General features: G+C 39.6%; 1 protein-coding gene across 2 annotated transcripts in view; it reads left to right on the top strand.

Annotated features, from left to right (window-relative positions):
• The first annotated feature begins 123 nt into the window (after positions 1-123).
• Positions 124-26649, top strand: part of MRPS23 (mitochondrial ribosomal protein S23) — a 61886-nt gene continuing 35360 nt past the window's right edge. The window contains exons 1-5 of one of the 2 annotated variants that reach the window (XR_008346414.1): positions 124-211; positions 683-859; positions 2345-2422; positions 3684-3807; positions 5327-5498. Coding sequence is in view for 1 of the 2 variants with exons in the window: in XM_053457393.1 (XP_053313368.1) it covers positions 168-211; positions 683-859; positions 2345-2422; positions 3684-3807; positions 5327-5431 (528 nt within the window). In the remaining variant the exon portion in view is untranslated. Of the gene's footprint in view, positions 212-682; positions 860-2344; positions 2423-3683; positions 3808-5326; positions 5546-26649 lie in introns of those variants that run through there. The other variant, XM_053457393.1, reaches the window with a different exon arrangement.

Below are 26649 nucleotides of genomic sequence, written 5' to 3'. Positions count from 1 at the left end.
CGTCAGGTATGGTGAAAACAGGCGTATATTGACACGTTTTGGAGAAATTACTTGTTCCTGCCCTATTGAAAAATGGCTGCGGATTACAGTCCGGGAGCTGTGTGTCAAATACATGCGCGTGGGGAGGGGGACAGACCTTCCAGGACAGGGGGTTCTGTAGCTGTAATATGGCTGGGAGCAGGTTGGAGAAATTGGGGACTGTCTTCACCAGGTAATCCTGTTGGTTAAAACCCCCACTCATGTAGCAGTCTTTGTGGCTTGTTTTACTCTAGTTTTATATCCAGATTAATTTGTAACCAGTTTAGTAAAGTCATTGAGTTCTGGCTGGTTACATCTAAGCCTCTGACCCTCTAGTTTTAGACCATGTCCTCTTGTTCTAACATTGTGCCTCCTTTTTAAATAAGCTTGTTTCCTGTACTTTGTTAAATGCCTTTAAGTTTCTATTGCATTCACCCTCTCTCTCTTTTCCTCCAAGCTATACATATTAAGACCCTTTAACCTTTGCTGTCAATTCCTGTCCTGCAAACAACTTACCATTTTTGTAGCTCTCCTCTAAACTCTGTCCAGTGTGTCGATATCCTTCTGGAGAAAGCTTTTTCCGTTGATTCCTTTTTTTTTTTGTATGCTCATGCCATTTATCTCTTTAATAATCACACTACCCTCACACTTGTCCTTCCCATAGAGTACGAGATCTGCTGCGTGCAGGTGTAATCAAACCAAATGAGAAACCCGTGTGGTTTGATGTGTATGCTGCTTTTCCACCAAAAAGAGAACCATTGTATGAAAAGCCACCAAAGCGAATGCGACACCCTCCCGACAATGTGCCTGTCATTCTCTACCAGGAGGATGTAATTCGAGCGTGAGTGAACTCCTTTCTTGATTCAACTTGTTTGCATAATGTCATTTTCTTATGTCCCCATATTTAAGAATTTACTTAATAAACTGTACGTTTGCATTAGAGTTGAATGTTTTCAACTCACTGACTCATGTATTATGACGAGGAATCCCCATTGAGCTGCTTCTGCCGGAAGGACCAGTCAGGATTGCGTAATGTATTGTTAATGTGGGGTGATCCCCACCCGTATGGTCCATTTTAGGGCTGCAACAACTAATCGATAAAATTGATAATAATCGGTAATGAAAATCGTTGACAACGATTTTCATTATTGATTAATCAAATCGATTTTTATCGATTATTAAAAAGACTAGACTGATTAATGCCAATTACTTTTTCTCATCTGTTCTTGAACTTCATTACGTGTGCTGCTTTTTTTTTTGAGACTTTTTAATCTAATTCACTTTGCAAGATGGTTTCTATTTAATTGATGTTTAGATTCATCAGGGCTGGCAGTATTCATGCCTGGGTGTGTCTAGTGAAAATACACTAGACTTGTGCATTCGTCTTCGGGCGAACATGAACACGAAGAGTGCCTTTTCGTGTTCGTTCCGAAGACATGAAGAAGAGAAGACAGCGGCAGTAAAACGTAGACTAAGACCAAGACACACACGAAGAATCTTCATGATCGTCTTCGTCTACTAATCTCCCCGGTCCCTTCCCCATCTACCCTACCTTATCTTCGCAGCATCGCGGGATTGACGGAAGCGGAAATCCGTAGGTTCGCATCAGGGGTTACAGGGCAGTGCGAGTGAGCCTGATGGTTGCCTACAGGGACCTCCTCTGGCATCAACCAATTGGTTGATGCCAGAGGAAGACCTTGCAGGTGACCAATAGGCTCACTCGCACTTCCCTGTAACCCCTGATGCGAACCTACGGATACCTTTTCCGTAGGTTAAAGGGCCGTGCAAGCGACCAATGGGCTCACTCGCACGGGCCCTTAACTCCTTAGGGTGCAACAAGTGACGGCACCAGGATTTTAAAAGTCTGTACGAGCAACTCTAGAGAAGACAGGAAGGGGCGAATATTCGCAGAATACGAAGATCTCTTTATTTTTTAATTTATTTTTTTTACGAACACGAAGAGTCCCCTGGTGCCCAAGTCTAAAATATACCAAATTATCAATTAAATTTTGTTAATTTGTTGTGGGCAATTACTTTTTCACATAGGACCAGGTAGGTTTGCAAATATTATGTTTTTTACCCTTTACATGGAATTATCATTTCAAAATTGTATTTTGTTTACTTGGGTTATCTTTGCCTAATATTAGAATAAGTTTTAATGATCTGAAAGTGTGATAAATATGCAAAAATCAGGAAAGGACAAATACTGCACTGTATATTATGGTTTCTCTTTTAGCCAAATTAGCTTTTTGTTCACACCTATAAATATAAATTATGCATTTCAGTTGCAGAAAAAATATAATTTTTTTTAATTATTTCTCCTCAGTAAATTCTATGAGGCCTATGGCAATGGCCCCAAGATGTTTGAATTGTCGCGAACAAATTTCAAATCGACATGCCAGAGGTAAGATTCTGAGATATTTTAAGTACATCTAGGAATAAATAAAATGAAAATATTTTTGTTTAACATTTCTTATTAGCTTTGTGGATCACACAGCTTTTTTCCTGCAAGACTATGGGAAAATGGGTGGAGAAATGTGTAAATACAAGTGAATTGATTTGGATGTAAAAAAAAAAAAAATCTAATACATCCTGCTTATAGAGTTCATTTACTGTGTATATTGCGATAAGTATTTGCCTGCAACCAAGAGAACCTATTTGAAATTATATGCCGTATCTGCTTGAATATAAGACGGCCATATAGGAAAAAAGTTTTACCAGTAAATATACATTCACATGCAAACTATTTTTTTTTTCATTTATAATAACTATGAAAAAATGTATTTCTTGTTTTTATTTCCCAACTGCCCCCCAGGTATGCACATTTGCTCCCCCTGGCTTGCCATTCTGCCCCAGGTATGACTTATACCCCCCTATATGCCATGTGTATGTGTGTAGACGACCCCTGCTGCTGCCCAGCACTTCTGCTGGGTCTTCTATGACTGGGCACCGGAAGGTCATGTCACGCCGGCGAGCTCCGTCAAAGAAGCCCCAGGGAAAGTTCTGGGCAGCGGCAGAGACGTTCACCGGCTGCCGGAGAGGAAGGAGGATCCAGGTCCCCTGCAGTAGGGTATCTGGATTTTAGTCTTATGCTCTGACGAGGGGTATTTTTCAGCGCAAGTAGGGTAGTATACTCCCTCCCCAAAAGTGTGCATCATAAAGGATGCATTGCCCTTAACAAATATAGATACTTTTAATGCCAAGTCTGGGGTCAAATGTGCATATCTGGAGTAAAACTTTTTTTAGGTATTAAAACCTAGTTTGAGAAAATATTGTGTTTGGGTTTTTGTTCCTTTAAAATATAGCTTTTTATTATGTCAGTAAAATAAGAAGGCAATTAGATAAATCCAATTGTGATAGAGATGAAAGTGTTGTGTGCACAGAGTACAGCGGCACATGTTAATGTAAATTTTAAGTTTTGTATTCTGTTTGTTTTTAACACCCAGTTTGTTCATGGAATAATTTAAAAAAAACGAAAAATTTGCATTTTTTTTTATCCGATTAATTACAAAAATCGATTATGAAAATGTATTTATTATGTTGTAATATGAAGTTGTTCATAAATGGAGGCAAATGTAAATATCCTGCGTTTAACCTTGGGAAAGTCTACTCAGCAATCTATGCAACCTACCATGTGTTACAGTATGCTTTGAATTTAATTGTAGGTTTGTAGATAAATACAACGAACTTCAGAAGCTAGGTGAACAAGATGAAGACAAGCTGTTTGAGGAGGCAGGGAAAGCACTGTTGGCTGAAGGCATCATTTTAAGAAGAAAAGGAGTTCCTATGGTAAGAATGCATAATCAAGTTTTTATAAAAATCCTCTAAACTGATGGTGGAGGCTATTTTATATGTTTTCCAAAATCATATATCATCTTTACTACACTGGTGATAGATCTTCACGCTATGTAAGGTTGCATACTTTTCCAAGTATTTGTGCTTAGCTGTTGTTTGCCATTCGCTCATACTGTTCCTAAATCCAAACCAGAAATAATTATTTCATCATGTGAAACTTTTGCCAGCAGAAACTTAAACTTTCTGCTGGAGACGCTTGTCATTTTATATACAAGCAGTCACTTAAGTTTTTGCCATAAAGATTGGGAAGGCTTATTAAATGTTTGTCATTACACCTTCAAAGATAATAATAAATTGACAGATCTGGGGAGGTTGATTTGCTTTCCATATAAGTGCAATTATTGTTTGCTCTATGCTTAAGAGCGACTTTAAATAGACACATCACCTATGGTATGCAAATTAATATATGTTTTAAATTATGTATTTTTGGATTTGAAAATATATCGGGGGGGGGGATTCATCAGATTCACCAACAGTGACTTTTATGACATCGCCATCTTCATTAATATGTAGTTGGTCCCCCCTTTGCAGCTATAACATCCTCTACTCTTCCAGGAGTGTTTCTGTGAGAATATTTGCCCAGGTCAGGCACTGATGTTGAATGAGCCTGGTTAGGAATCTCTGTTTAGTTTCATCCCAAAGTCATGATGGAATAGAAAAGGGCATTCCCCAAGCTGTTCCTACAAAGTTGGAAGCATAGCCCAAAATGTCTTGGTATGGTCCCTTCAGCAAGGTCCATAAATACATGTGTGGAAGAGCTTGACTGGGTCGCTCAGAGCCCTGACCTCCGCCCCATCGAAAAACTTTGGGAGCCAGGCCTTTTAGTCTAACATCGGTATCTGACCTAAAAAATGCTCTACTGGATGAATGGGCAAAAATTCCCCCAGAAATACTCCAAAATCTTGTGGTAAGCCTTCCCAGAAAAGCGGAAGCGGTTATAGCTACAAAGAGGGTACAAATACATATTAATGTCTATGTATTTAGAGTGCAATGTCATCAAAGTCCCTGAAGGTATAATGGTCAGGTGTTTCTATTCATTTTGTCCATATAGTGCATCTCCTGAGCTGTAGTGCATGTATGCAAGTTACTCACTGCCAGTCATCTCAGGCTGTGGCTTGTGCATGAGTTCCATGGTTCTAGTGAGACCCCTGCGCGCATGTGCAGGAAGTGCTTTCCGTTGGTTTCAGTGGAGGTCCTTTCCGCATAATGATTGGCTACTTCAAGCAGGTAAAACTGTGGCAAAATGCAGACTGTGGAGGTAACCTACCAATGCAGCTTTGTAGTTGCAACTTTTTTCAGCAGGTACCTTATTTATTTGTACAGATAAAAATGCATTTATTTCAAGTGCTGTAATATGCATTCTTTGTTGTAAGGTCCTTTCCTACAAAGATGTGTTTATTTGCCTCCTAACAAAAAAAAAATGTCCTCTAATTGAGCTGCTACTGTTTTCTAGGTAACACATCAACAATCGCTAACAACTGGCATTCAGGATCCAGTACCTGATATGAACCTCAAAAATATGCCAAAAGAAACACAGGAAGAATCATCAAAACTCTGAGACTGGCATACAGTCCACCACTTCCTAGCTTGATTGTTGCTAACTGAATGACTTTACTTTTCTGTATGTTTTTGGTTTTTTTTCTAAATTAACTAATAAAGAATCATAAAAAATGTAGTCGGTTGACTTTTTTTATTTATTTATTTATTATATTCACTTGTTTAGCATATCTGGTGTTATGTGGAGAGGAAACCTTTATCCCCTTGCCTTTTATGCATTATGATGGGTCAAACTTGTAGAGTTCCTCCAGGCAATTGGTTAGACCATATGGATATGCAAGCCATTCCTTCCATGACTGAAACCAAAAATAAGGGCTGCTTCCCCCTCCAAGGGTTAGCCCTTTTCTATTTTTACAGAGACCATAGAATTGGAATTTATTCAATAAACAGGGAGTTGCTAGGGCATTTTACATGAGCTTGGCTGGCCCTGTATGATATATAGTTAAGGCAGTGAAGTTTCATCAAATTCAAATGACACCACTCATATTAGACGGTACTAGATAGTAGGTGCATCTTCAATGCCACTGTCATAAGTAAATCTAAACTAAGCAGCAGCCAGTATACCAACACTTGTGGCTGACCCACAACACAAGGATGAGCTTGTGGAGGATGACCAATATCTTCTGTGGGGGTCCACTGTGAGCAGATTGGCACAATGTCAAGTCTATTAAACACAAGATTAACTTGAAACAATTGAATGTGGAAGCTGCAGAAATATTCACCCCTTCGTTCCCCTATAGACGTACTGGGACGTCCAAAAAACGCCCACAAAGAAACCCCTATGGACGTCCCGGTACGTCCAGCCCTTCGTGCAGCGTCGTTTGACAGCCTGGGCTCCCCACTGACAGCAGAAGCCGGCTTTCTGCTGTCCGATCGCCTGTAACAGCTTCCGGCATGAAAGTCTGTGAGGACCTGCATAGAGATCACAGTGTGATCGGTGCAGGGGGATCGCGGGGAGGGGAGTGAGAAGAAACCATCTCTCTCACTCCCCCTCCCGTCCTGTAAGTGAAAAGCTGAAAAAAAAACATTAGTCATTTAAAAAAATAATATTAAATAAATCATTAAAATAATAATATAAATAATACAAAAAAAATTATAATGTGAGCTGTGATGTCTCTGTGACATCACTGGCATGTTCAGGAGGTCCCTAGGAGGACCTCCTACCATTACTGTGTAAAAAAAAAAAATATAAAAAATACAAAAAAATGTAAAAAAATTAAAATTAAAAAAAAATATATAAAAAAAATTCTTAAAAAAACCTTACATCCCATTGCCCTAGCATAACATCTAGCCAGTATAACCCTCCTGCCCCCGTTCACAACCCCCAAACCCGTTAAGCCATAGGCATAAAAATTATACAAAATCGTACACCTAATAGTATTCTCCCTGGTGCTGGGAAAGTATGGAAAATCTATATAAATTAGGTATTTCTGAAATCAGGACACCTGAATTGATAAACTTGGAGGGGATTTTCCATTACTTTACCTAATTTTGTGAGGATTCAGAGGGAAAAAGTAAAAAAAAAAATAGTTTATTTTTCTAATCTTCGCTAGTTTTTACTAAATTTCTCATTCAAAATTTTCAGCTAATCATCCAACTATGGTATCAAACGAAAGCTCTATCTCTCCTTGAAAAAACAATATATAGTTTACATACACTATTCACAGGAACAGAGAATAATCGCTAAACCGACATACCCCAAAAATGGCAAAATTGCTCTGGGCTTTGAGGTACCAAAAACCCCTGGGATTGAAGGGGTTAAACAGTGTTTTGAATAATAAAAACAATGCCGGACTGGAATGTTTCCCCAGCATTTTCACTTAACCATCACTATTAAATTTCTCTCTCTCTGGGACATTAAAGAGAGTTCTTTTCAGTTAACAAAAATTATACCACATTGATGCAGCAGTGTCACAAATTGAGAGCTGACATGGGATTTAAAATAAAAAAGAAAAACTGAAACTTGATTTTCTTTTTTTAATACAAATATTTTTATATTCCTGTCTCTCCCCTACATCTCCTCACTCATCTCTAAATACACTCCTACCCGGTCTCTCCACTCGTCCAATGATCTATCGTCTCGTCTGATTTTTTAGCTCTCATGCGCACTTACAAGATTTCTCCAGGGCTGCCCCTATCCTCTGGAATGCTCTCCCCCAACCTATCCATCTTTCTCTGTGCCTTTTATTCCTTCAAAAAAAATCCTTCAAGACCCACTTCTTTAAGAATGTGCTATGTTGTAAGCATCAACCCCCCCCCCCCCATATTCCTTTAGCTTTCCTAGTCCCTCTCCTGCAATACTTTTACTAGTGTGGCTGGTTCATCCCTAACAACGGCACTTTTACCTATTGTGTAATACACCCTAACTCCCTCTAGACTGTAAGCTCGTTTGAGCAGGGCCCTCCTCACCTGTTGTGTCTGTTAGTCAATTTGTTATGTTACATACTACTTGTTATGTCCTGTCTACCCATTGTACAGCGCTACGGAATTTGATGGCGCTATATAAAACAAATAATATTGATCATATGCATTATACAAGTGATAAGATGTAATGGCTTTTCATATAGGCCCTGCAATGTTATGGCGGTATCTGCCAACGAGTACATAATAGTGACACAGACAGAAGCAGTCCTCGGAGAAGATAGGGTGACATTGAAAAAGAGTGTGGGAGAGAATAAATGAGGGTTTGAGGGTGTAAGTGAGAGTGACCAGCCCCTAGGCTTAATCAGCTGTGCAGTGGATCTGAAGTGTATATATATATAAAAAAGTCATTAATCTAGCAAATATCGTGTGTCTGTGTGTATGTATGTATATATATATATATAATGTATAATATATAATGAGTCAGGGTGTTTAGTATGTTGGGCCAAGACAATTGAGCTACAACACTTGCAAATGGTTAATGTGCAGCTGCCTGAAACCATATGCAAAAACTAAACTAAAAATGTATTTAAAAAAAATATTTGGTGCAAGTGATAAGTTTGAACTCTGTCATAATGTTTGCTGGGAAGGAAAGAATAAAATGACAGTACTGTTAAGGTTTATTTGCTTATTATGCAAATAATGTTTTGTCTAAGCGGAAGAGCATCTTTATTATTATTACTACACATTATTCATACAGCACCAGCAGATTGCACAGTGCTATTACATTAGATGAGAATACAAAGACGAAGAGGAACACACATATATAATACATGGGTATGGAAGGAGAAGACCTTTTGTGCACTTAGTCTATTTGGATGTTGAAGAATGAGACGAAGGTGAGACTGCTTGGACGAGGTCACAAGAAGAAAACAGCGGCAGTTCTCAAACTGTGGAAAATAGATGGTTTCTTTTCAGAATGCAAGTTTGGGGTATTAAGATATTAGGTTGCATGCTACACTGAACAGGTCCCCGCTGCGGGGGATCTGGATCTTAGTCTCATAATCAGACCTATTTGAGGCCTGATTATAAGACGACCCTGATTATAAGAGGAGGGGTATTTTTCAGAGCTTCTTTTTTGTTGCAAAGAAAGAGGGACCCCTGCTACCCTGCATCGATAATAGAGGATTTAACAAAATAACCATAAAGAACAAGTATCCTCTTCCCCTCATAACAGAACTTTATGACCAACTCAAAGATGCTACCATATTTACTAAACTTGGAAAACTGGTTTTAATACCAGGTATTGGCACTGTGAATACCTTGTAATGGCCCGGCAGTGTTCCAGAACTTTGTGAATTACGTCTTTCGTAACATATTGTTATCTCATATTACAATGGTCAAGAACACATTTGTTTTACACCAAAGCTATTGGCCATTCTATCCCAGAGCGATCAAATTATCAACTGTCTTCATGCCTGCTCTTATTTTTCAAAGACATTTTCTCCCACGAAAGGAACTATTATATAGGGAATCATGAGCTACTGGCTATCAAATTAGCCTTAGAAGAATGGCATCATCTTCTCGGGGGGAACCTTCTACATTTTGCTGCAGTGAGGATCCTCATCCAGATCCACCCGGAAGTTACAGTGTGCTTCGCATCATTGTCCTGTTGCATGTCCTAACTTCAGCCAAGCTTTCGCTATCGGACAGATGGCCTCATATTTGACTCTAGTGTTCTTGGTCGACTCAATGACTGCAAGGTTCCCAGGTCCTGTGGCTGCAAAACGAGCCCAAATCATCACTCCTCCAGCACTGTGCTTGATACTTGGTATGAGGTGTTTGTGCTGATGTGCTTTGTTTGGTTTTCACCAAACATCGCACTGTGCATTATGGCCAAACATTTCCACTTTGGTCTCATCTGTCCAAAAGACATTGTCTTGTGATTTGTTCAGATGCAAACCTAAGTTGTGCTGCTATGTTCTTTTTAGAGAGAAAATGCGTTCTTTTGGCAACCCTTCAAAACAAACCATATTTGTTCATTGTACATTTGTACTGCTAACCAAGGCCTGTAAAGTTTGAGATGTAACTGCAATTTCTCTGAGTTTTGCACGGTCTGACCTTGGGGTAAATTTACTAAGAGGTCCACTCCTGGGAAGATTCACAACTGTCTTAAATGTTTCCCACTTTTGAATACTCTTTCTCACTGTATAATGATAGACTTTCAGTTGATTGGAAATGGCCTTATAACTCTTCCCAGATTGATGGGCAGCAACAATTGCTTCTCTAAGATTATTGCTGATGTATTTTCTCCTTGGCATTGTGTTAACACACACCTGAATGCTCCAGGCCAAAAAACTACAAACACTTCGGCTTTTATAAAGGTGATCAAACTTGATCAGTTAATCAAGGGCATTTAATTAACAGCACCTGTCTGCTACTTTGCCTTTTCATTCCTATGTAAGCAGTAAGGATGTATTTGGTTTTTCACACATGGCTCCTTCATTTTGACTTTTTGTTGTTGAATACATCAGGGCACAGTATAGTTTATCATGTGTTGTTGCTCATCAGAGGTTGAATTTACCTAATTTTTAGACCTGCCAAGTAACAGATGATTACTATTAAATCCTGATATGTAAAACCATTGAATTTAAAGATGATGTACTTTCTTTTTCATGTGACTGTACATCATCCTTACAATAGGGCATTTGATAAACTTCTTTAATGTCTTGAAAGAGCAAATATCCAAATTATACACTTTACTGTGTCCTTGACCATTTAAGGCTTTAAGCATTAAATGTCCAGATAAACTGGAGAATTCCTGTTTCTACTTCAGACTCGTGTTGGCAATAAAGTGGCATTAAAATACAGCACTGAATGGGGTGCATTTGCAATGCCTAAAACAGAATTACATTTACTAAAACATTACTTACTAATAACAGATAACAGTACATAGGAAATCTAAGTACCAAAAACTTAAAGTGCATTTTGTTTTTGCTTACAAATGGGCCTGGGTCAGTGCCCTGCAGCTCTTGGTGTTGACAGCTATAATTTTGTTCCAATTTTATATTTGTAGCTTATAAGCATGCTCACTTTGCCGTGATGTGGAAGCATGCAATTTGAGTTTTGAAAATATGCAGTATTGCGTTAATAGAAAATATCCACAAATCTAGTGTAAAAGGAACATTTACTTTTTTTCCCTCTATGTAACAATGTTCTATATGAATTGGAACTACTATCAAAATGTACTATGTTAAATATGTGTTACATTAATACTCAAAAGAGCAGACGCAGTCTACAGGATGTGTTAAAATGAAATGAAATGTAATTTTAACAATTTTAATATGCTTGATGTCAATCAATCTCTTGAAATTCTTTGATTGTCTTATAACATCTAAATGTACCTTCACACAAAGAGATTTTTTCGCCTTTGGTTTCTCCTCTTACCTCCTACAGTTCAGATAACCTGTGAAGGGCATTTGAACAATTAAACTGTAATTGGTAATGCATTATTTAATACTATCTTACAATGCAGCCTAGTTCTTATTTTCTTTGTTTCTTTTTTTCCCATTTTTTTTACTTAAGTTATTTTGAATATAGATTTTTTACATTTTATGTACCTGAACCGATGTTGGATGGAAATAAAACATGGGAATTATTATTTGAAATGAGACATAGAAAGGATCCTCTTTTTTCACTTTTGCTTTAGAGAAGAAATCAGTAAACTCAATATATTTCATAGATGTCTGTAAACAGGAATTCTTAATGCCCGAGTCTTTATTAATCTCAGTAAAAATATATATATATATAAATATGGAATACCATATTACTTATTCTGTACTAAAACTCATATCATACCTGCAATATTTTCACTTACAATGTTAATGTTTTTTTTTTCTATAATTTATGACGGCTTCTCAATGATTTGAATGTTTAAAATCATAACACTGAATGCAAACAGTGTCTGTACAAACGAGTGAAGGGACACCGAATGAACATGCATGCCTCTTCTTAAACCAAAAACATTTGCTTTTTCCAGTTTCCTCAAAACTTTCTTATATTTTTTATACTTACTTATGCATTATCTAAAAATGGACCCTAATTAAGTGATATAGTAGTACCATCAGTGAGTGCTAAATGAGCTGGCAGGGGACATGGCACACTGCTGATGAGACAGGATGCATACTCTATAGGGGGCAAAAGAAGAAATCAATTTGTTTTGCTCATTATAGAAAAAAATGATTTCTAATCTGAAACTGCTCATCCAGTGAAGCAGCCCTCCAACTGAGAGGCTCAGAACCTGGGAACAGACCTGCCACAGGGATATTAGGGCATTTGGTGAGAGAGATAATATTTTAATCTATGCAAATAAAAGTGATTAGAAATAAAGCACCTTTTAAAACAAAAAAAAGTAGATCACAATGCTCATTGACTCAACTTTTGTCATAATTTCACTAAAAGTTTTTTCTTTATGCTTAGAGAATTATATGTTGTAAAATTCATTGTACTTAGTTGCTTATCATTAGGTAAGTGGACTTTAACCCTTTTGTAATCCGAAGCTCCTACATTGCTTGATTTAGATATTTTTATAGTTTACTCTGTCAATTGGCAGAATATGCTAAGATTAAGTTCACGTAGGGTGGACGAAATGCGTTAGGTGCAGGTTGATATATGCCATACCACGGAACAAGATATGTGCTACCGTGTCATTGTATTTTAAATGATGAATAAAAGCTAACTTTTACTGACCGCTACATGAGGATTATGTTTGGCTGCACCAGGTTTAGTGCTGGCTGTCTGGTACAATGGAATTGCTTTCTTCTTTATGCTAAAGATTTGCCCTAACCATTTTCATCTCTATGGATGTACTTGGCATATTAAGGTAGTTTTAGGGTTGAAAAAACTGTAACCAAAAAAATTGCCTTAAATAGTAACACCACACACCTGAGCCATGGTGCAAGAATGCGCCCATAAATATTGCATATTGGGTTTCATTCTATTAGTGCTTTGAGCATATTTATGGTTTCAACTTATTGGCTGCACTCAGGGCCGACCCGACAATGGAGCCGAGTGGGGCAACTGGTCCAGGCAGACCTTTTTTTTTTACAGCGGAAGAGAGAGAGAGGGGCGCCGAGTGGTTTTCGCTTACCAAGTTGTCAGTACCCGCTCGGCGCCCCTCTCTCTCTCTCCTCTGTGGCGAGTCTTCCTGTTCGGTCTCGGTGCCGGCTTGTAATGCTGAGCGCTGGAAGATGACGTCATTTCCAGCACTCAGCATTTCAAGCCGGCACCGTGGCAGAGCAGGGAGACTCGCCGCAGGAGTGCTGAAAGGTAAGTACAGGGGCGAGGAGGAAGGGTAGAAGGGTCAATTCAGCCATCCTTACTGGAGAAACTTGCCAGTGTTTTCCCATCGTAATGAATAGTCAAGTAAGGGTGCCCACAAATATACTACACACTCTTACCTACTCCCTCTTTGGTGAATAGACCCAGTTGTTTACAGTATGCCATCAGACTCATGAGTGCTGTGTGTGCGAATAACCTTAAATAAACACACAGACAAATGAACTTGGATATAAAAAGGCTGTGGTATTTTATTGAGGCTTTAATAAAACCACAATTAAAATTAACCGTTTATTAACCATAACTTAATAACCATAACTTCATACATAATAATTTAACCATTAAGTCAGCCCTACTAGCCAGACTTACAACCAAAATTAAAAAGCTGTCCACCCCCCCCCTCTAATGGGCAGGTGATCCATACCCTCAATAAAAACCACGACAAGCCATTAATACATTTTTTAAATTATTCTTTTTTTTTTGGGGGTGAGGGGTGGGAAGCTCAGCCCAACGCAATACAAGCTGGCTAGTTACCTCAGATTTGTGCGAACAATTTTACCTGCGCAGCGCTATTTATATTAACGTTTCCCGCCTTAATCTCTCACACGACCCATAGCCAATCAGCGGCTCACCTAACTACCACGCACAGCTTGAATAAAATGCGCTTGTGCTACTACCCGCCCTATTAACCCCTACCCGCCCAAAACCCTCATGCAACATTAAGGGCTATGCGCCCCCATGTTGCCATAAAGGTTAGAAATACTATTAAATATTAACTATTCACATTAGATATTTACACTCCAGCACCCAGCACATAGGGGCAGTACTGTGTTGCAAGCAGGGCCGGCCGAAGACTTAACGCCGCCTGGGGCGAAGTTTAAAACGCCGCCCCCCCCGCCGATGCCGGGGGGGGCGTCATTTTAAACTTCGCCGACGCCATTATCTACCCCCGCCCCCCCCGGTACTTACCTTTAAACAGTCCTGCGGTGAGTCTCCCTGCTCTGCCACGGTGCCGGCTTGTAATGCTGAGCGCCGGAAATTGACGTCACTTCCGGCGCTCTGCATTACAAGCCGGCACCGGGACCGAACAGGGAGACTCGCCGCAGAGGAGAGAGAGAGAGAGGGGCGCCGAGCGGGTAAGCGAAAACCACTCGGTGCCCCTCTCTCTCTCTCCTCCGCTTAAAAAAAAAAAAAAAAAGCGCTTGGGGCGGCAAAGTGCCGCCCCTTCTAAAGTGCCGCCTGGGGCAATTGCCCCAGTCTGCCCCATTATAGGGCCAGCCCTGGTTGCAAGTTATTTTTTTTTGTTTCCAATGATGTTTTGATGTAATGTTAGGAAGTTTATATGTAATGCCAGAAATATTTACTTACTGAGAGGGTGGTAGATAAATGAAACAGCCACCCAGCACATCAAGGGCTTAAAGTGAGAACAAAATGTGCAGACTACAAATGGTTGTCATCTGCTATCAAATTCTGTTTCTATTCAGTTACATTGTATTTTTCTGCTTTAGTGGGTAGAAGGCCACATTCCCTTTAAATAAAACAGTGCTCCATGTAAGACATTGCATCTGTCTGTCATAAGAGTGAAGACAAAACTGTTATAGTACAGCCTTCTCCCTGCAGTCCCTGAGTATCCAACTGGCAACCTTGAGATTTAAAAAAATAGTCAAGTGGTCAAATACTGGCCATTTGACAATCCTAGATGGGATAGTGCCCTGGAATATATTCAAGGGAGCTTTTTCAGTAAAAAAAAGAAAGAAAACAAAAACAGAAATATATCAGCAGCTAAGGACCATCTAACCTACCTATTTAGCCTCACATAAAACCTCAAACCTCATTAGGTTGGCCTCAAGAAAGCATTACGTTTATCTTATGTATGCCTTAAATTCCCCGATGGCATTAACCTAGGTTACTTCTACTGGACGACTATTCCGCACAACCACCAACTAATTAATAAACATTTTTTTTATTTAACTTACAACATCTATAATTACAGAAATGTATCATGTGCAGCTACTAAATATGTGACATCAATGCTTTAAAAACAGAGAGTTATCAAGATATGTTACTCGATGGACCCTTAATTACCTTGTTAATATAAACGTGACGCTGTACACTTTGTACATGTGGGAAACCACATAAACCAACACGGAATACATTTATTGACAGGCATACACAGTGTTGTTTTCACCTTTGCATTTGCTGTAGCTGCCTGAATTTCACTTGATGTGCCACTAGGTGGTGCTATGACATTTGTGGTAGAATCCTCAGCAGAAATGTGGCCTGCACTTTAAATGATTAATATAAGCATTGGACCGATATTAACAAATCTTGCTAAACTTAATTGAGATTCACAACTAGGATCCCTTTCATTTTATCAGTACATCATATACAGGTACTGATATTCATTCTAATTTTGTATAGTATCATCCAGGGGGCTTGGGGTGTAATATTTGGTTCACATAAAGTGAGTAGGTTAATTTACAGATCATTTGTGTAATGGATTATTTGTAATAAGCAAAATAAGTCAAGTAAATTAATCCTTAGTCATTACTGTACCACAATAATTTCTCATAAATTAAATAAAATAAATTTAACGTTGTTAAAAAAAGTTTGTTATGCTGGAACTGGCATGGCTCCTGCTCCTAACTATTAAAGTTGAAACATACAGAATAATACATTTGCCTTACCCTGCATAGTTAGTATTTCTTTCTCAAACTCTATTTTGTATGTAAAACATCTTATTGGGGTCTAGTAGCTGTATTTCCCTTAGTTGTTTGGAGGGAATGGCTCCTTGTAGGACCATCAAGCTGGCCTTCAAAATTGTAAATCCCACCAACTAATGCATTTACTCTTGAAAATATGTTATTGGGGGCTCTCTAAAATGTAGTTTTACATTTACAATGTTAATGTGGTTTATTAAACAGCAGAAGGGGCCATACAATTTTGATCTGAATTGGAAGAGTAGCCTGTTTGTACCTCATACACTATGGGGGCAACATAGAGTACATGTTCTAATTGATTTTTCTAAATGTTCACTTGAGATTTAATTTCCACGTGTGAATTAAGTCTCAATTAAATGGTATGGTTTTTGAACTAAGAGAAAGTTTAAATTGGTCAACAAATAGCAGATGTTTTGACACAACCAGGAGATGTATATACTATATTCAGGTTGCACTCATGCATTTGGTAGCTAAAACTAATGAATAAATTTGACCTAAAATAACTGCTAAATCCGGGCAAACCACATTATTATAAATCTATCTGAATATTGAGACACTTAACAATGAGAAAGCCTATGTGAAAATGTGATTATTCTCACACAAAGAAACTTTCACACACTTCCAGATGATGTCACACACACTTCCAGATGATGTCAAGAAAGACTCAACTAAGATGAGCCACTCAGTAAAGAAAATTCTGCTCTTAAATTATTCCTTGAAGTGCTATACATATTCAAAGTGCTCCCAAACCACCCCCCAGGTTTTACGTACCTATTTTGTTAAATAAACCGTTCAGACGGAAAGCAAAAAACTCATACAGGTATCCAAATGTTTATCACAGGAAGAAAATTAGTCAGTGTGTTTATCTAGTACAACCAGAGCAAGATATGTAAATAGTTAAAATGCAGCTGCCTGGAAAATAAATGTTTTAAAAACAAAAACAGCACAATATGTTTGAAAAACATATATTTATCTGATACTAATTATAGAAAAATTGGCAGGAGCTCCACTATATCAAGAGCCTTTGCACAAATATAACACATTCAGCCCTACCCACCTGTGAGCTTGCAGACAGTATGAAGGGTCAACGCAGACAGTATGAAGGGTCAACGCAGACAAGTTTCTTCTGCAAGAGGGGCTGAGCTGGCTCTGTTTACTGCATACGTCAGTGGGGAGAAAACACTTAATACATCTTATTGATTGAACTATGGATTATACAAAGCCAATACACAAAGCTCACAGGGGTAGGTCCTGCATAATGCATAACTCTTGTTTTTTGGGCACTGACCCTCTGTCTCAGGTAGGTGTCCTATTCTCTAGCTTTTGCAGGCAGTGGGGAGCATGGGCTGATTGGAGAGATCCTCTGACCTTCACAGACCAGGCCTGGGATGTTAAAAAGCAATGGAGATCTGCACTGTTGCAGCTCGTACCTCGTTCGCAGCTCTTACACGCCCCCTTGTAGTAGAGGAAGTTGTTCAGGTAAGACGGATGAGATAAATCCTACTTCAGGGCGGCCCAGGCCCTTGCCAGATGTAAAAAGGTTTCCCAATTTGGGCAATCAGGGGTATGATAATGCATGGTAGTATGAGACAGGTGAGATGTTCTTCTCTGCAGCCAACCTCTAGCTATGTGTGTGGGCCATGAAATGCAACACGAAGCTCAGGTAAGTTATTTTAGGACCAAAATGGTAAAAACAATAAGAAGAAATAATAATTAAAAAAACGTATAATTCAACAAGGCATTTCTGGTAGGAAGAATTGTAGATGAGTAAGATGCAGGGTGAATGCAAGAATTATATCTCGTACGCTGACCCCAGAATAGTATAAAGCATAGCAAAACATGCAGAATAATAAGCTGACAAGATGTATTTGTCATTTTAATGGATGCTGTATAACCCCTATTGCTTTGTGCCTGCTTGTGTTACAGTCTGTGCCAGAGATGATAAAATAAGATTTTGGCCAGAAGATAAAAAAAAAAAAGAGTTCCAATTTATTCATTAAAATGCTTATGTCACCAAAGCAACAAGTGCATAGTATCAAGAACATTTTTTGTCTGTAGTACACATGTGACATCTCACCTTTCGCTTCCCATTTCAAGGTCGTTTACAAGGGGCTCAAGCTTTCAAAGAAACTTTAAAGAATTTTAATTAAGTTCAACTTATGTTAAAATTAACACCAGCTTTTAATGTCTCTGCCAGATGGCTAAACCCTGCAATATTCGGCTGTAGTTCTGCTTCTGATAGAAGGAGATATTTCCTACTTCCTATCTCTTGAATAACTGACTCATCCTCAGATCACAGAACCAAGAAAGATTTACTTTTCATTAAATTTTGTGTGCTGCATGAACTGTTCTCTATTACTGTATGTCTGGCACGACACAACCTTTTAATGTTTGGGGTAAATCTTAATATTTAAAAAAAAAAAAAAAACAGAAAAAACACTCAAAATGCTTTTTGTGTCTTACCTTAATTCTGTGTATTTCATATAGAATGAAAGAACATCATTTTCACATTTGGAAATGTATCATGCATACTCAGGAAGCTTCTAAGGTCTAAATATATAGCGCTAAGAGCTTTAAGTGTATTAATTGTGCATAGGCAGAGAAAAATGATATCCATGTGCACTCACACTTTTTAAATCATAGACCCTAAGTCAGCAACCTAAGTCAGCATCAAAAATGCAATGCACAAGAGAATTGTGGAGTTGTATCTGTTACAAATGATTACATATAAAGATGTCAGAAAAATCAATAATTAAAAGTACCGTATTTTCCGGCGTATAAGACGACTGGGCGTATAAGACGACCCCCAACTTTTCCAGTTAAAATATAGAGCGCCGGGACATGACGTCATCCCCGCACTCGGCATCAATAGCCGGCGTGTAGTGATTAGGGAGCACGGAAGCCGAGGTCTGAAGTGCCAGACCTCGAGCTCCCTAATGTTGGGCTGGTTAGAGGGAGGTCGTGATCTCCCCAACCAGCCCTGCTCATCAGGCACCCGCTGATCAGGGCTAGTTGGGGAGATCACGATCTTGCACCTACCTCGGCGCGGCCCTGAAGACCGAGCCAGGGGAGGCGGATTCTCCGGTTCGGTAAGTTTCAGTACCCGGCGTATAAGACGACCCCCGATTTTGAGAAGATTTTCACGGGTTAAAAAGTCGTCTTATACGCCGGAAAAATGGTAGTCACACTAGATGGGGCTTGCGTCATAGTTAACTAAAGCACTACGTTTACTATACTTTTGAATCTGGAGGCTGCATAGGACCCCATAATTAATTGTTTTACATGATGCATGACAAATACACCAGGTCCCAATACGTCCTGGTGTCCACCCTGGCATTCTGGCATGTTTGACCTTGGGACTTCAATAAAAAAAATGCATACTGCATGAATTGCACTAGTTATATTTGGCTATTCCTTTATATGGCCAAAAGTATTGGGACACACCATTTAATTACTGAATTTAGTTGTTTCAATCAGACCCATTGCCAGAGCTGTATTAAAATGCTAGCCATGTAGTCTGCATTTACAAACGTTTGTGAAAAAAATGGGTCCAACTCAGTGAATTGAAGCATGGTACTCTGATAGGATGCCACCTTTGTAAGTGGTATTGTTGGAAAGTGGAAAAGCATTTAGGAACAGCAGCCATGAAGAGAAGAACACGTAAAGTCACGGAGGGGGGTCACTGGCTGCTGAGGTACATGGTGCCTAAAAGTCACCAACACTATGCTAATTCCATAGCTGAAGTTCCAAAATTCCATTGGCATTAATATCAGCACAAAAACTGTGTCACTGTGTGACAAGTACAATGCCAAGTGTCGGGTCAAGTGGTGTAAAGCACACTACCACTGGACTCTAGAGCAGTGGAAACATGTTATGTAGAGTGAAGCTTCTCTGTTTGGCAGTCTGATGGGTAAGTCTGGGTTTGGCGGATGCCAGGAGAACGTTACCTGGCTGAGTGCATTGTGTCAACTCTAAAGTTTGCTGGAGGAGGCATAACAGTTTTTCAGAGGTTGGGCTAGATCTCTTACGTACAGTGAAGGAAATTCTTAATACTTAAGCATACCAAGACATTTTGGACAATTCTATGCTTCCAACTTTGTGGGAACAGTTTGGGGAAGGCCCTTTTCTACGCGAGCATGACTGTGCACAAAGCAAGGTCCATAAAGACATGGTTGGATAAGATTGGTGTGGAAGAACTTGACTGGCCAGCACAGAGCCCTGACCTCAACCCCATCGAACATCTTTGGGATGAACTGAAACTGTTATTGGGAGGCAGATACATTTAAACATATAAAACCTCACACACCCTCATCCAAACAGAAAAAAAAACAGTTGTTGTTCAGACATGGACAACCGGGCAAATGCCACACAATGCATGCTGGCACACGATATGAGAGCATAAAAATGTACCATGCCCCCAAGTGCCAGGGCCACCTCTTAATTGTTGGTTGACAGGGAGTACACAGTACAATGTCATAGAACAAATCCAGATTTTCACTTTCCTCTAGCTTTCCAGTTCCTGAGTGGAAAAACTGCTAACATATCTTCCTAATTCCTAACGTCTGTTTAATTCAGCCAGGCCATGCAAACAATACTTCCTAGTGTTCATTATTGCACTTTTTTTTACTTTATCTCATCTACCATTCTACTATACATTTCTGCTCATTTTGTTTTTATTGCTAGTCTGGACCAATTTAGATTTACTTAGTTGGGTTCTGGTATTGATCACCACACCTACCATTTATATAAATATCTTGTAATAATTTACTTATGTCACTGCTATGAAAATGCATGAGCCCAGCACTATACATACCGCTCAATGAGTAAGTCCCATCAAAAAGCCATCATGTAACAGAACATGAACATAAAGTTACATTTCATAGAACCACAAATCCAGCTTACAAAATCCATCCACAATTTGAGATGTGTCTTAATATACAGCAGTGTGTACACAATTCCTGGTCCACTGAGTGTTTATCCCTACGGTTCTTTCTAAGCTTAGGCGTGTTGTGCCCTTTTAAAATGAGCTGAACATTACAAGGCTACGTATGGCAGCATTTCAGCAGATTTAACACCCAGAGGTGGTTTTGTAGTTCAGGCAGACACTTATGACAATTTTTGCACACTCTTTGTTTTCTGTTCTCACATCTTCCAGGTGTACCCCATATAAACAATAACTGAAATAGCTTCAAATATGCAAATTCCACAGATGTATAAAAAAAAACATTCTACACACCTCCTGTGACCTGACTACTTTTACATTATAAGCCGTAAACATGTAATGTACTGGGAGTTTACTGGATACAGTGGGTGGGACAACTACCAGGATATATATATATTTATATATATATATATATATATACATATATATACACATATATATATATATATATATACACACATATATATATATATATATATATATATACATATACATATATATATATATACATATATATATATATATACATATATATATATATACACACACATGCACACAGACAAAAAATTGGTGTGACTGCGTATTACCTTCAAAACAGCATCAATTCTTCTAGGTCAGTGATGGGCAACCTTTTTGGCGTGGTGTGTCAAAAATCGGCAAAAATCGTGCATAACTCGCGTGGTGTGTCAGTTCGACAAAAAAACATAATTTTGCGCAATTTATAGTTTAAACTACAAAAATGTATAATTGCAATATATATAATTGTATTTAATAAACCAAAAACAAATTATTTAACATACCTGCTTAGTAACTACTTACCTTTCAGGAATCCTGCGGTGGGGGTGCAAGGCCTCTGTCTCCCAGCTCTGCCACTGTATGGAACAGTATAGAGTGATGGGAGTTATGATGTACTTTAGAGCATAATTATATAATGAAAAATACATTGGAAATGGTACAGCATAACACCCATCACTCTCACACCCTTACCAATCCGCATTTACCAATCCACACACAGACCAGTCCACACACATATACTAATCCACACACATACAACAATCCACACACATACACCAATCCACACACATACACCAATCCACACACACATACCAATCCACACACATACACCAATCCACACACACATACCAATCCACACACACACACCAATCCACACACATACCAATCCACACACATACACCAATCCACACACACATACACCAATCCACACACACATACCAATCCACACACACATACCAATCCACACACATACACCAATCCACACACACATACCAATCCACACACACACACCAATCCACACACATACCAATCCACACACATACACCAATCCACACACACATACCAATCCACACATACACCAATCCACACACACATACCAATCCACACATATACCAATCCACACACATACCAATCCACACACACATACCAATCCACACACACATACCAATCCACACACATACCAATCCACACACATACACCAATCCACACACACACACCAATCCACACACACATACCAAGCCACACACATATACCAATCCACACACATATACCAATCCACACACACACCAATCCACACACATACACCAATCCACACACATACCAATCCACACATATACCAATCCACACACATATACCAATCCACACACACACCAATCCACACACATACACCAATCCACACACATACACCAATCCACACACACACCAATCCACACACATACCAATCCACACACATACACCAATCCACACACATTCCAATCCACACACATACACCAATCCACACACATTCCAATCCACACACATACACCAATCCACACACATACACCAATCCACACACATACCAATCCACACACATACCAATCCACACACACATACCAATCCACACACATACCAATCCACACACACATACCAATCCACACACACATACCAATCCACACACACATACCAATCCACACACATACACCAATCCACACACATACACCAATCCACTCTCACTGTATGCTTTCCTACCTTTCCTCTTTTCTCCTTACAGCTCCTTTTCCTGCTCTTCGCTCCTCTTCTTCTTCTTCAGTTCTTCTGTCTTCTCTGTCTTCTTCCGGTTCAGAGGGCACGGACAGCGGTGGGCGCGGCTTCAGTGTTGTGCGCCGGGATCTGACAACAAACCCCGGTGCACAACAGCTGTTGCCGCGCGGATCGCAAGGGAGCGGTATCGGAGGTCTTTAACAGACCTCCGGCTCCCTTGAGTGATTTTAAGCCGGGTTCAAGGGAGATCCTTGAACCGGCTTAAAATCACTCAAGGGAGCCGGTGGTCTGTTAGAGACCTCCGATACCGCTCCCTTGCGAGCCTGCTCCTCCACCGCCCCGCCCCCCGCTAGGTACGCTACTGCACGTCCCGCCCCCCCCTTTTTTTGGGGGGTGACACGCGCAGGATTTCCTGCGATTCATCCTCGGCTCCTGCACGGCCGCCGAGGATGAAAGAATCTGTGCTGGAGGAACGGCTCCTCCAGCACAGATTCTTTCATCCTCGGCGGCCGTGCAGGAGCCGAGGATGAATTGCAGGAAATCCTGCGCGTGTCACCCCAAATGGCTACGCGTGTCAGCACTGACACGCGTGTCATAGGTTCGCCATCACTGTTCTAGGTACATTTGCACACAGGTTTTTTTTTAAAGGAACTCAACGTTAAGGTGGTCCCAAACATGGTTCTCCTGTGGATTTAGGAAACCTCAGTTGCTTCTCTCGCTTCATGTAATCCCAGACAGACTCGATGACATTGAGATCAGGGCTTTGTGGGACTCCTTGTTCTTCTTTACCCTGAAGATAGTTCTCAATGACTTTGGCTGTATGTTTGAGGTCGTTCTCATGCTGCAGAATCAATTTGGGGCCAATCAGATTGATAAGTATCTCCCTGTACTTCTCAGCATTGAGACCAATAACTGACCAAATCCTCAACTCCAGTTGCAGAAATGCAGCCCAAACTGGGATGTGTATAGTGTAGCTAAAAATATGCTATTTGTTGAGACATTTTAAGGGGATAAACCTTACATTAAGATAATCATACTAATCACAATTTTCCTCCGGAAGAGAAGTGATAATATACTCAAATATTCTTGGTATATAATTCAAGTATAATTTAAAATACAAACAATTATGTGATTATCAACAATTGTCTAAAGGAAAGCAAGAACCCTGACATTATCCAGATTTTTTGTACTGTGCCCAAATAGCACTATTTTGTTTTTTAATGTATTTCCTTATTAACTATGTACTGCACATAACTTACAGTGATACCCAACTCTGGACACAATAATTGAAGTTGCACTGTTTAAACCGTGCATTGTGATATTATTTACCAATGTATTTCTTTATTGGGAAAGGAAAATGGCTGCTGTCACTCAAACCCATTAATCAAAATGAGGTTGCTATGGAAACCACTCATGCAAAAAAAAGCTCAGATGTCTCAACAGAACAAAAATAATACTTACATTCCATAAGAAAATTGTAAACATCTGATCATTGTATACACTATCATATTATTTTGACTGTTTATTTAGCTTTATGTTTCAGGCAAGTAAGATTTTGCATTGCACTCAAATGCATTAGAGCTTGTCAGATGAAAGCATATTTCAGCAAAAACAAGGTATTTGGTATCCAAAATCTACCGCGGCAGATAAAACACACACATTTAGAATTGTACAACGGTTCTCATGGAGATCTAAAGTATCAGTATATTTCCTTTAAAAGGGTCCATTGTGTATCATATATTTCACATCATAGATACCGCTTCATTAAAAGTTTAAAGGACATTAATTGCTGTTTATTGAAATTATATTTTAGAGATGGAGATATGCAAATCATTGGAGCAATCTGCAGCAGAGCTTAGTGCAGTTTTAATTAACCAAATTTGTTGCTTATCTGCAATTATGAATCTGGATTCCTCTGGAGCACGTGGCTTAATTTGCATATGGCAGAGACTATAAATATGGATTAACAAATACCTAGGGCCATACTCTTTAGAGCTAACACATGTATTAACATTTATGATAACATTTGGGATAAAGGTTTCTGGTTATGTTGTCACACAGGGGTGAATTCTTTGTGACAGCAATTTAAGAAAAAAAAGAGTGCTGCCGGAGATTGGGTTCTATGCTGGTTCAAACCTTGTTGATGTGTTAATTCCTGATAATCTAAAGGTAGTGTATAGCATTGTAGTTTGGTTTAAACATCTTAGACTAGCAATGGTAAAAGCAGTCCAATAAAGCAGACAATGTAGACAAAAGAAAACATTTTCATTTTATGTAGGAGTGGGGGACACTGGACATACGTCTTTTTTTAACCGTATTTGCTCTATTATAAGATCCAAAATCTGAATATTAATTTATGAAAAAAAGAAAAAGCCTGAATATAAGACGAACCTATAGGAAAAAAGTTTTATCAGTAAATTTTAATTGTTTTTTTAATAAAAGTTACGATTGAGAAAAATATTTTGTTTTTATTTCCTTTTTTTTCAACCTGCCCCCCCAGTTATGCACATCTGCCCGCTGGCTTGCCACTCTGCCCCAGAAATGCCTTATACCCTCTATATGCCACTGTGCCCCATGATATGCCTTTTAATCCTCTTAATGCCACTGTGCCCCATGATATGCCTTTTGACTCCCTATGTGCCACTCTGCCTCCAGAATTGCCTTATACCCCTATATGCAACTCTGGCATTTAGGGGGTTAAAAGGCATATTATGGGGCAGAGTGGCATATAGGGAGGTATAAGGCATTTCAGGAGGCAGAGTGGCGTATAGAGGGTAAAAAGGCATTTCTGGAGGCAGAGTGGCATTCAGGGGGTTAAAAGGCATTTCACAGAGCACTCTGCCTCCAGAAATGCCTTATGCCCCCCATTTAACACTCCCCCCCTCCTCCAAACTTACCGGAGCTTCTGAGTCCCCGGTGCGTAGTCCGGGCAGCGTGTAGAGCTCTACGCCATGCGCGTACACAACTGCAGCCGGGAGGAGGTGCGGTTAGCAGCGGGGGTTGCGTCCATCGCACAGACCTTCCCCGGCTGTCAGAGATCACGGGGAACTCTGATCTCTGACAGCCGGGGAAGGTCTGCGCGATGGACGCAGACAACCCCCGCTGCTAACCGCACCTCCTCCCAGCTGCAGCGGAAGTTGTGTACGCGAATCACGTAGAGCTCTACACCCTGCCCGGACTAAGCACCGGGGACTCAGAAGTACCGGTAAGTTGGGGGGGGGATCCAGGTCCCCTGCATCGCTGCGTGGGATCTTGATCTTAGTCTCATAGTCAGACCTAGTTGAGGTCTGATTATAAGACGACCCCGATTATAAGACAAGGGGTATTTTACAGAGCATTTGCTCTGGAAAAAAACTCGTCTTATAATCGAGCAAATGCGGTAATTATGTTTACAGAGAAGTGAGGAGAAAACACAGCAGTTCATTAAACGCCACACCACACATATGTCATATGGGTTAGTGGCGTCATGCACACAGGGTTAGATTATGTTCATCAACGTTCTTTCCAAGACATATATATATTTCACATGTTCCCTGGTGAACATTTAACATGTGCTGGTCAACAACATTTAAAATGTATATGTGGTTACGCAAAGTTGGATGCGAAAAGGGTAATGTATTCCTTCCTGTAGGTTTATGCTTTCACATACTGCAGTTCTGAAAAAAGGATATGGTCATCCATCTGGGAAATCAACAAGGTGTATTATTTTACTCCATTTTATTTTAGCAGTCATAGTATTATATAGTTCATGCCAATGTACAGGTAGCTCTTGAATAAGGCCTTGTCACATTTTGTTTCTGTAAGACCAAACAGTTATGTGATTCA

The sequence above is a fragment of the Spea bombifrons genome, chromosome 2, assembly GCF_027358695.1.
Source record: "Spea bombifrons isolate aSpeBom1 chromosome 2, aSpeBom1.2.pri, whole genome shotgun sequence".
Taxonomy (NCBI): domain Eukaryota; kingdom Metazoa; phylum Chordata; class Amphibia; order Anura; family Pelobatidae; genus Spea; species Spea bombifrons.
The sequence above is the reverse complement of the archived record's forward strand: the minus strand, read 5'-3'. Positions and strand labels throughout refer to the sequence as shown.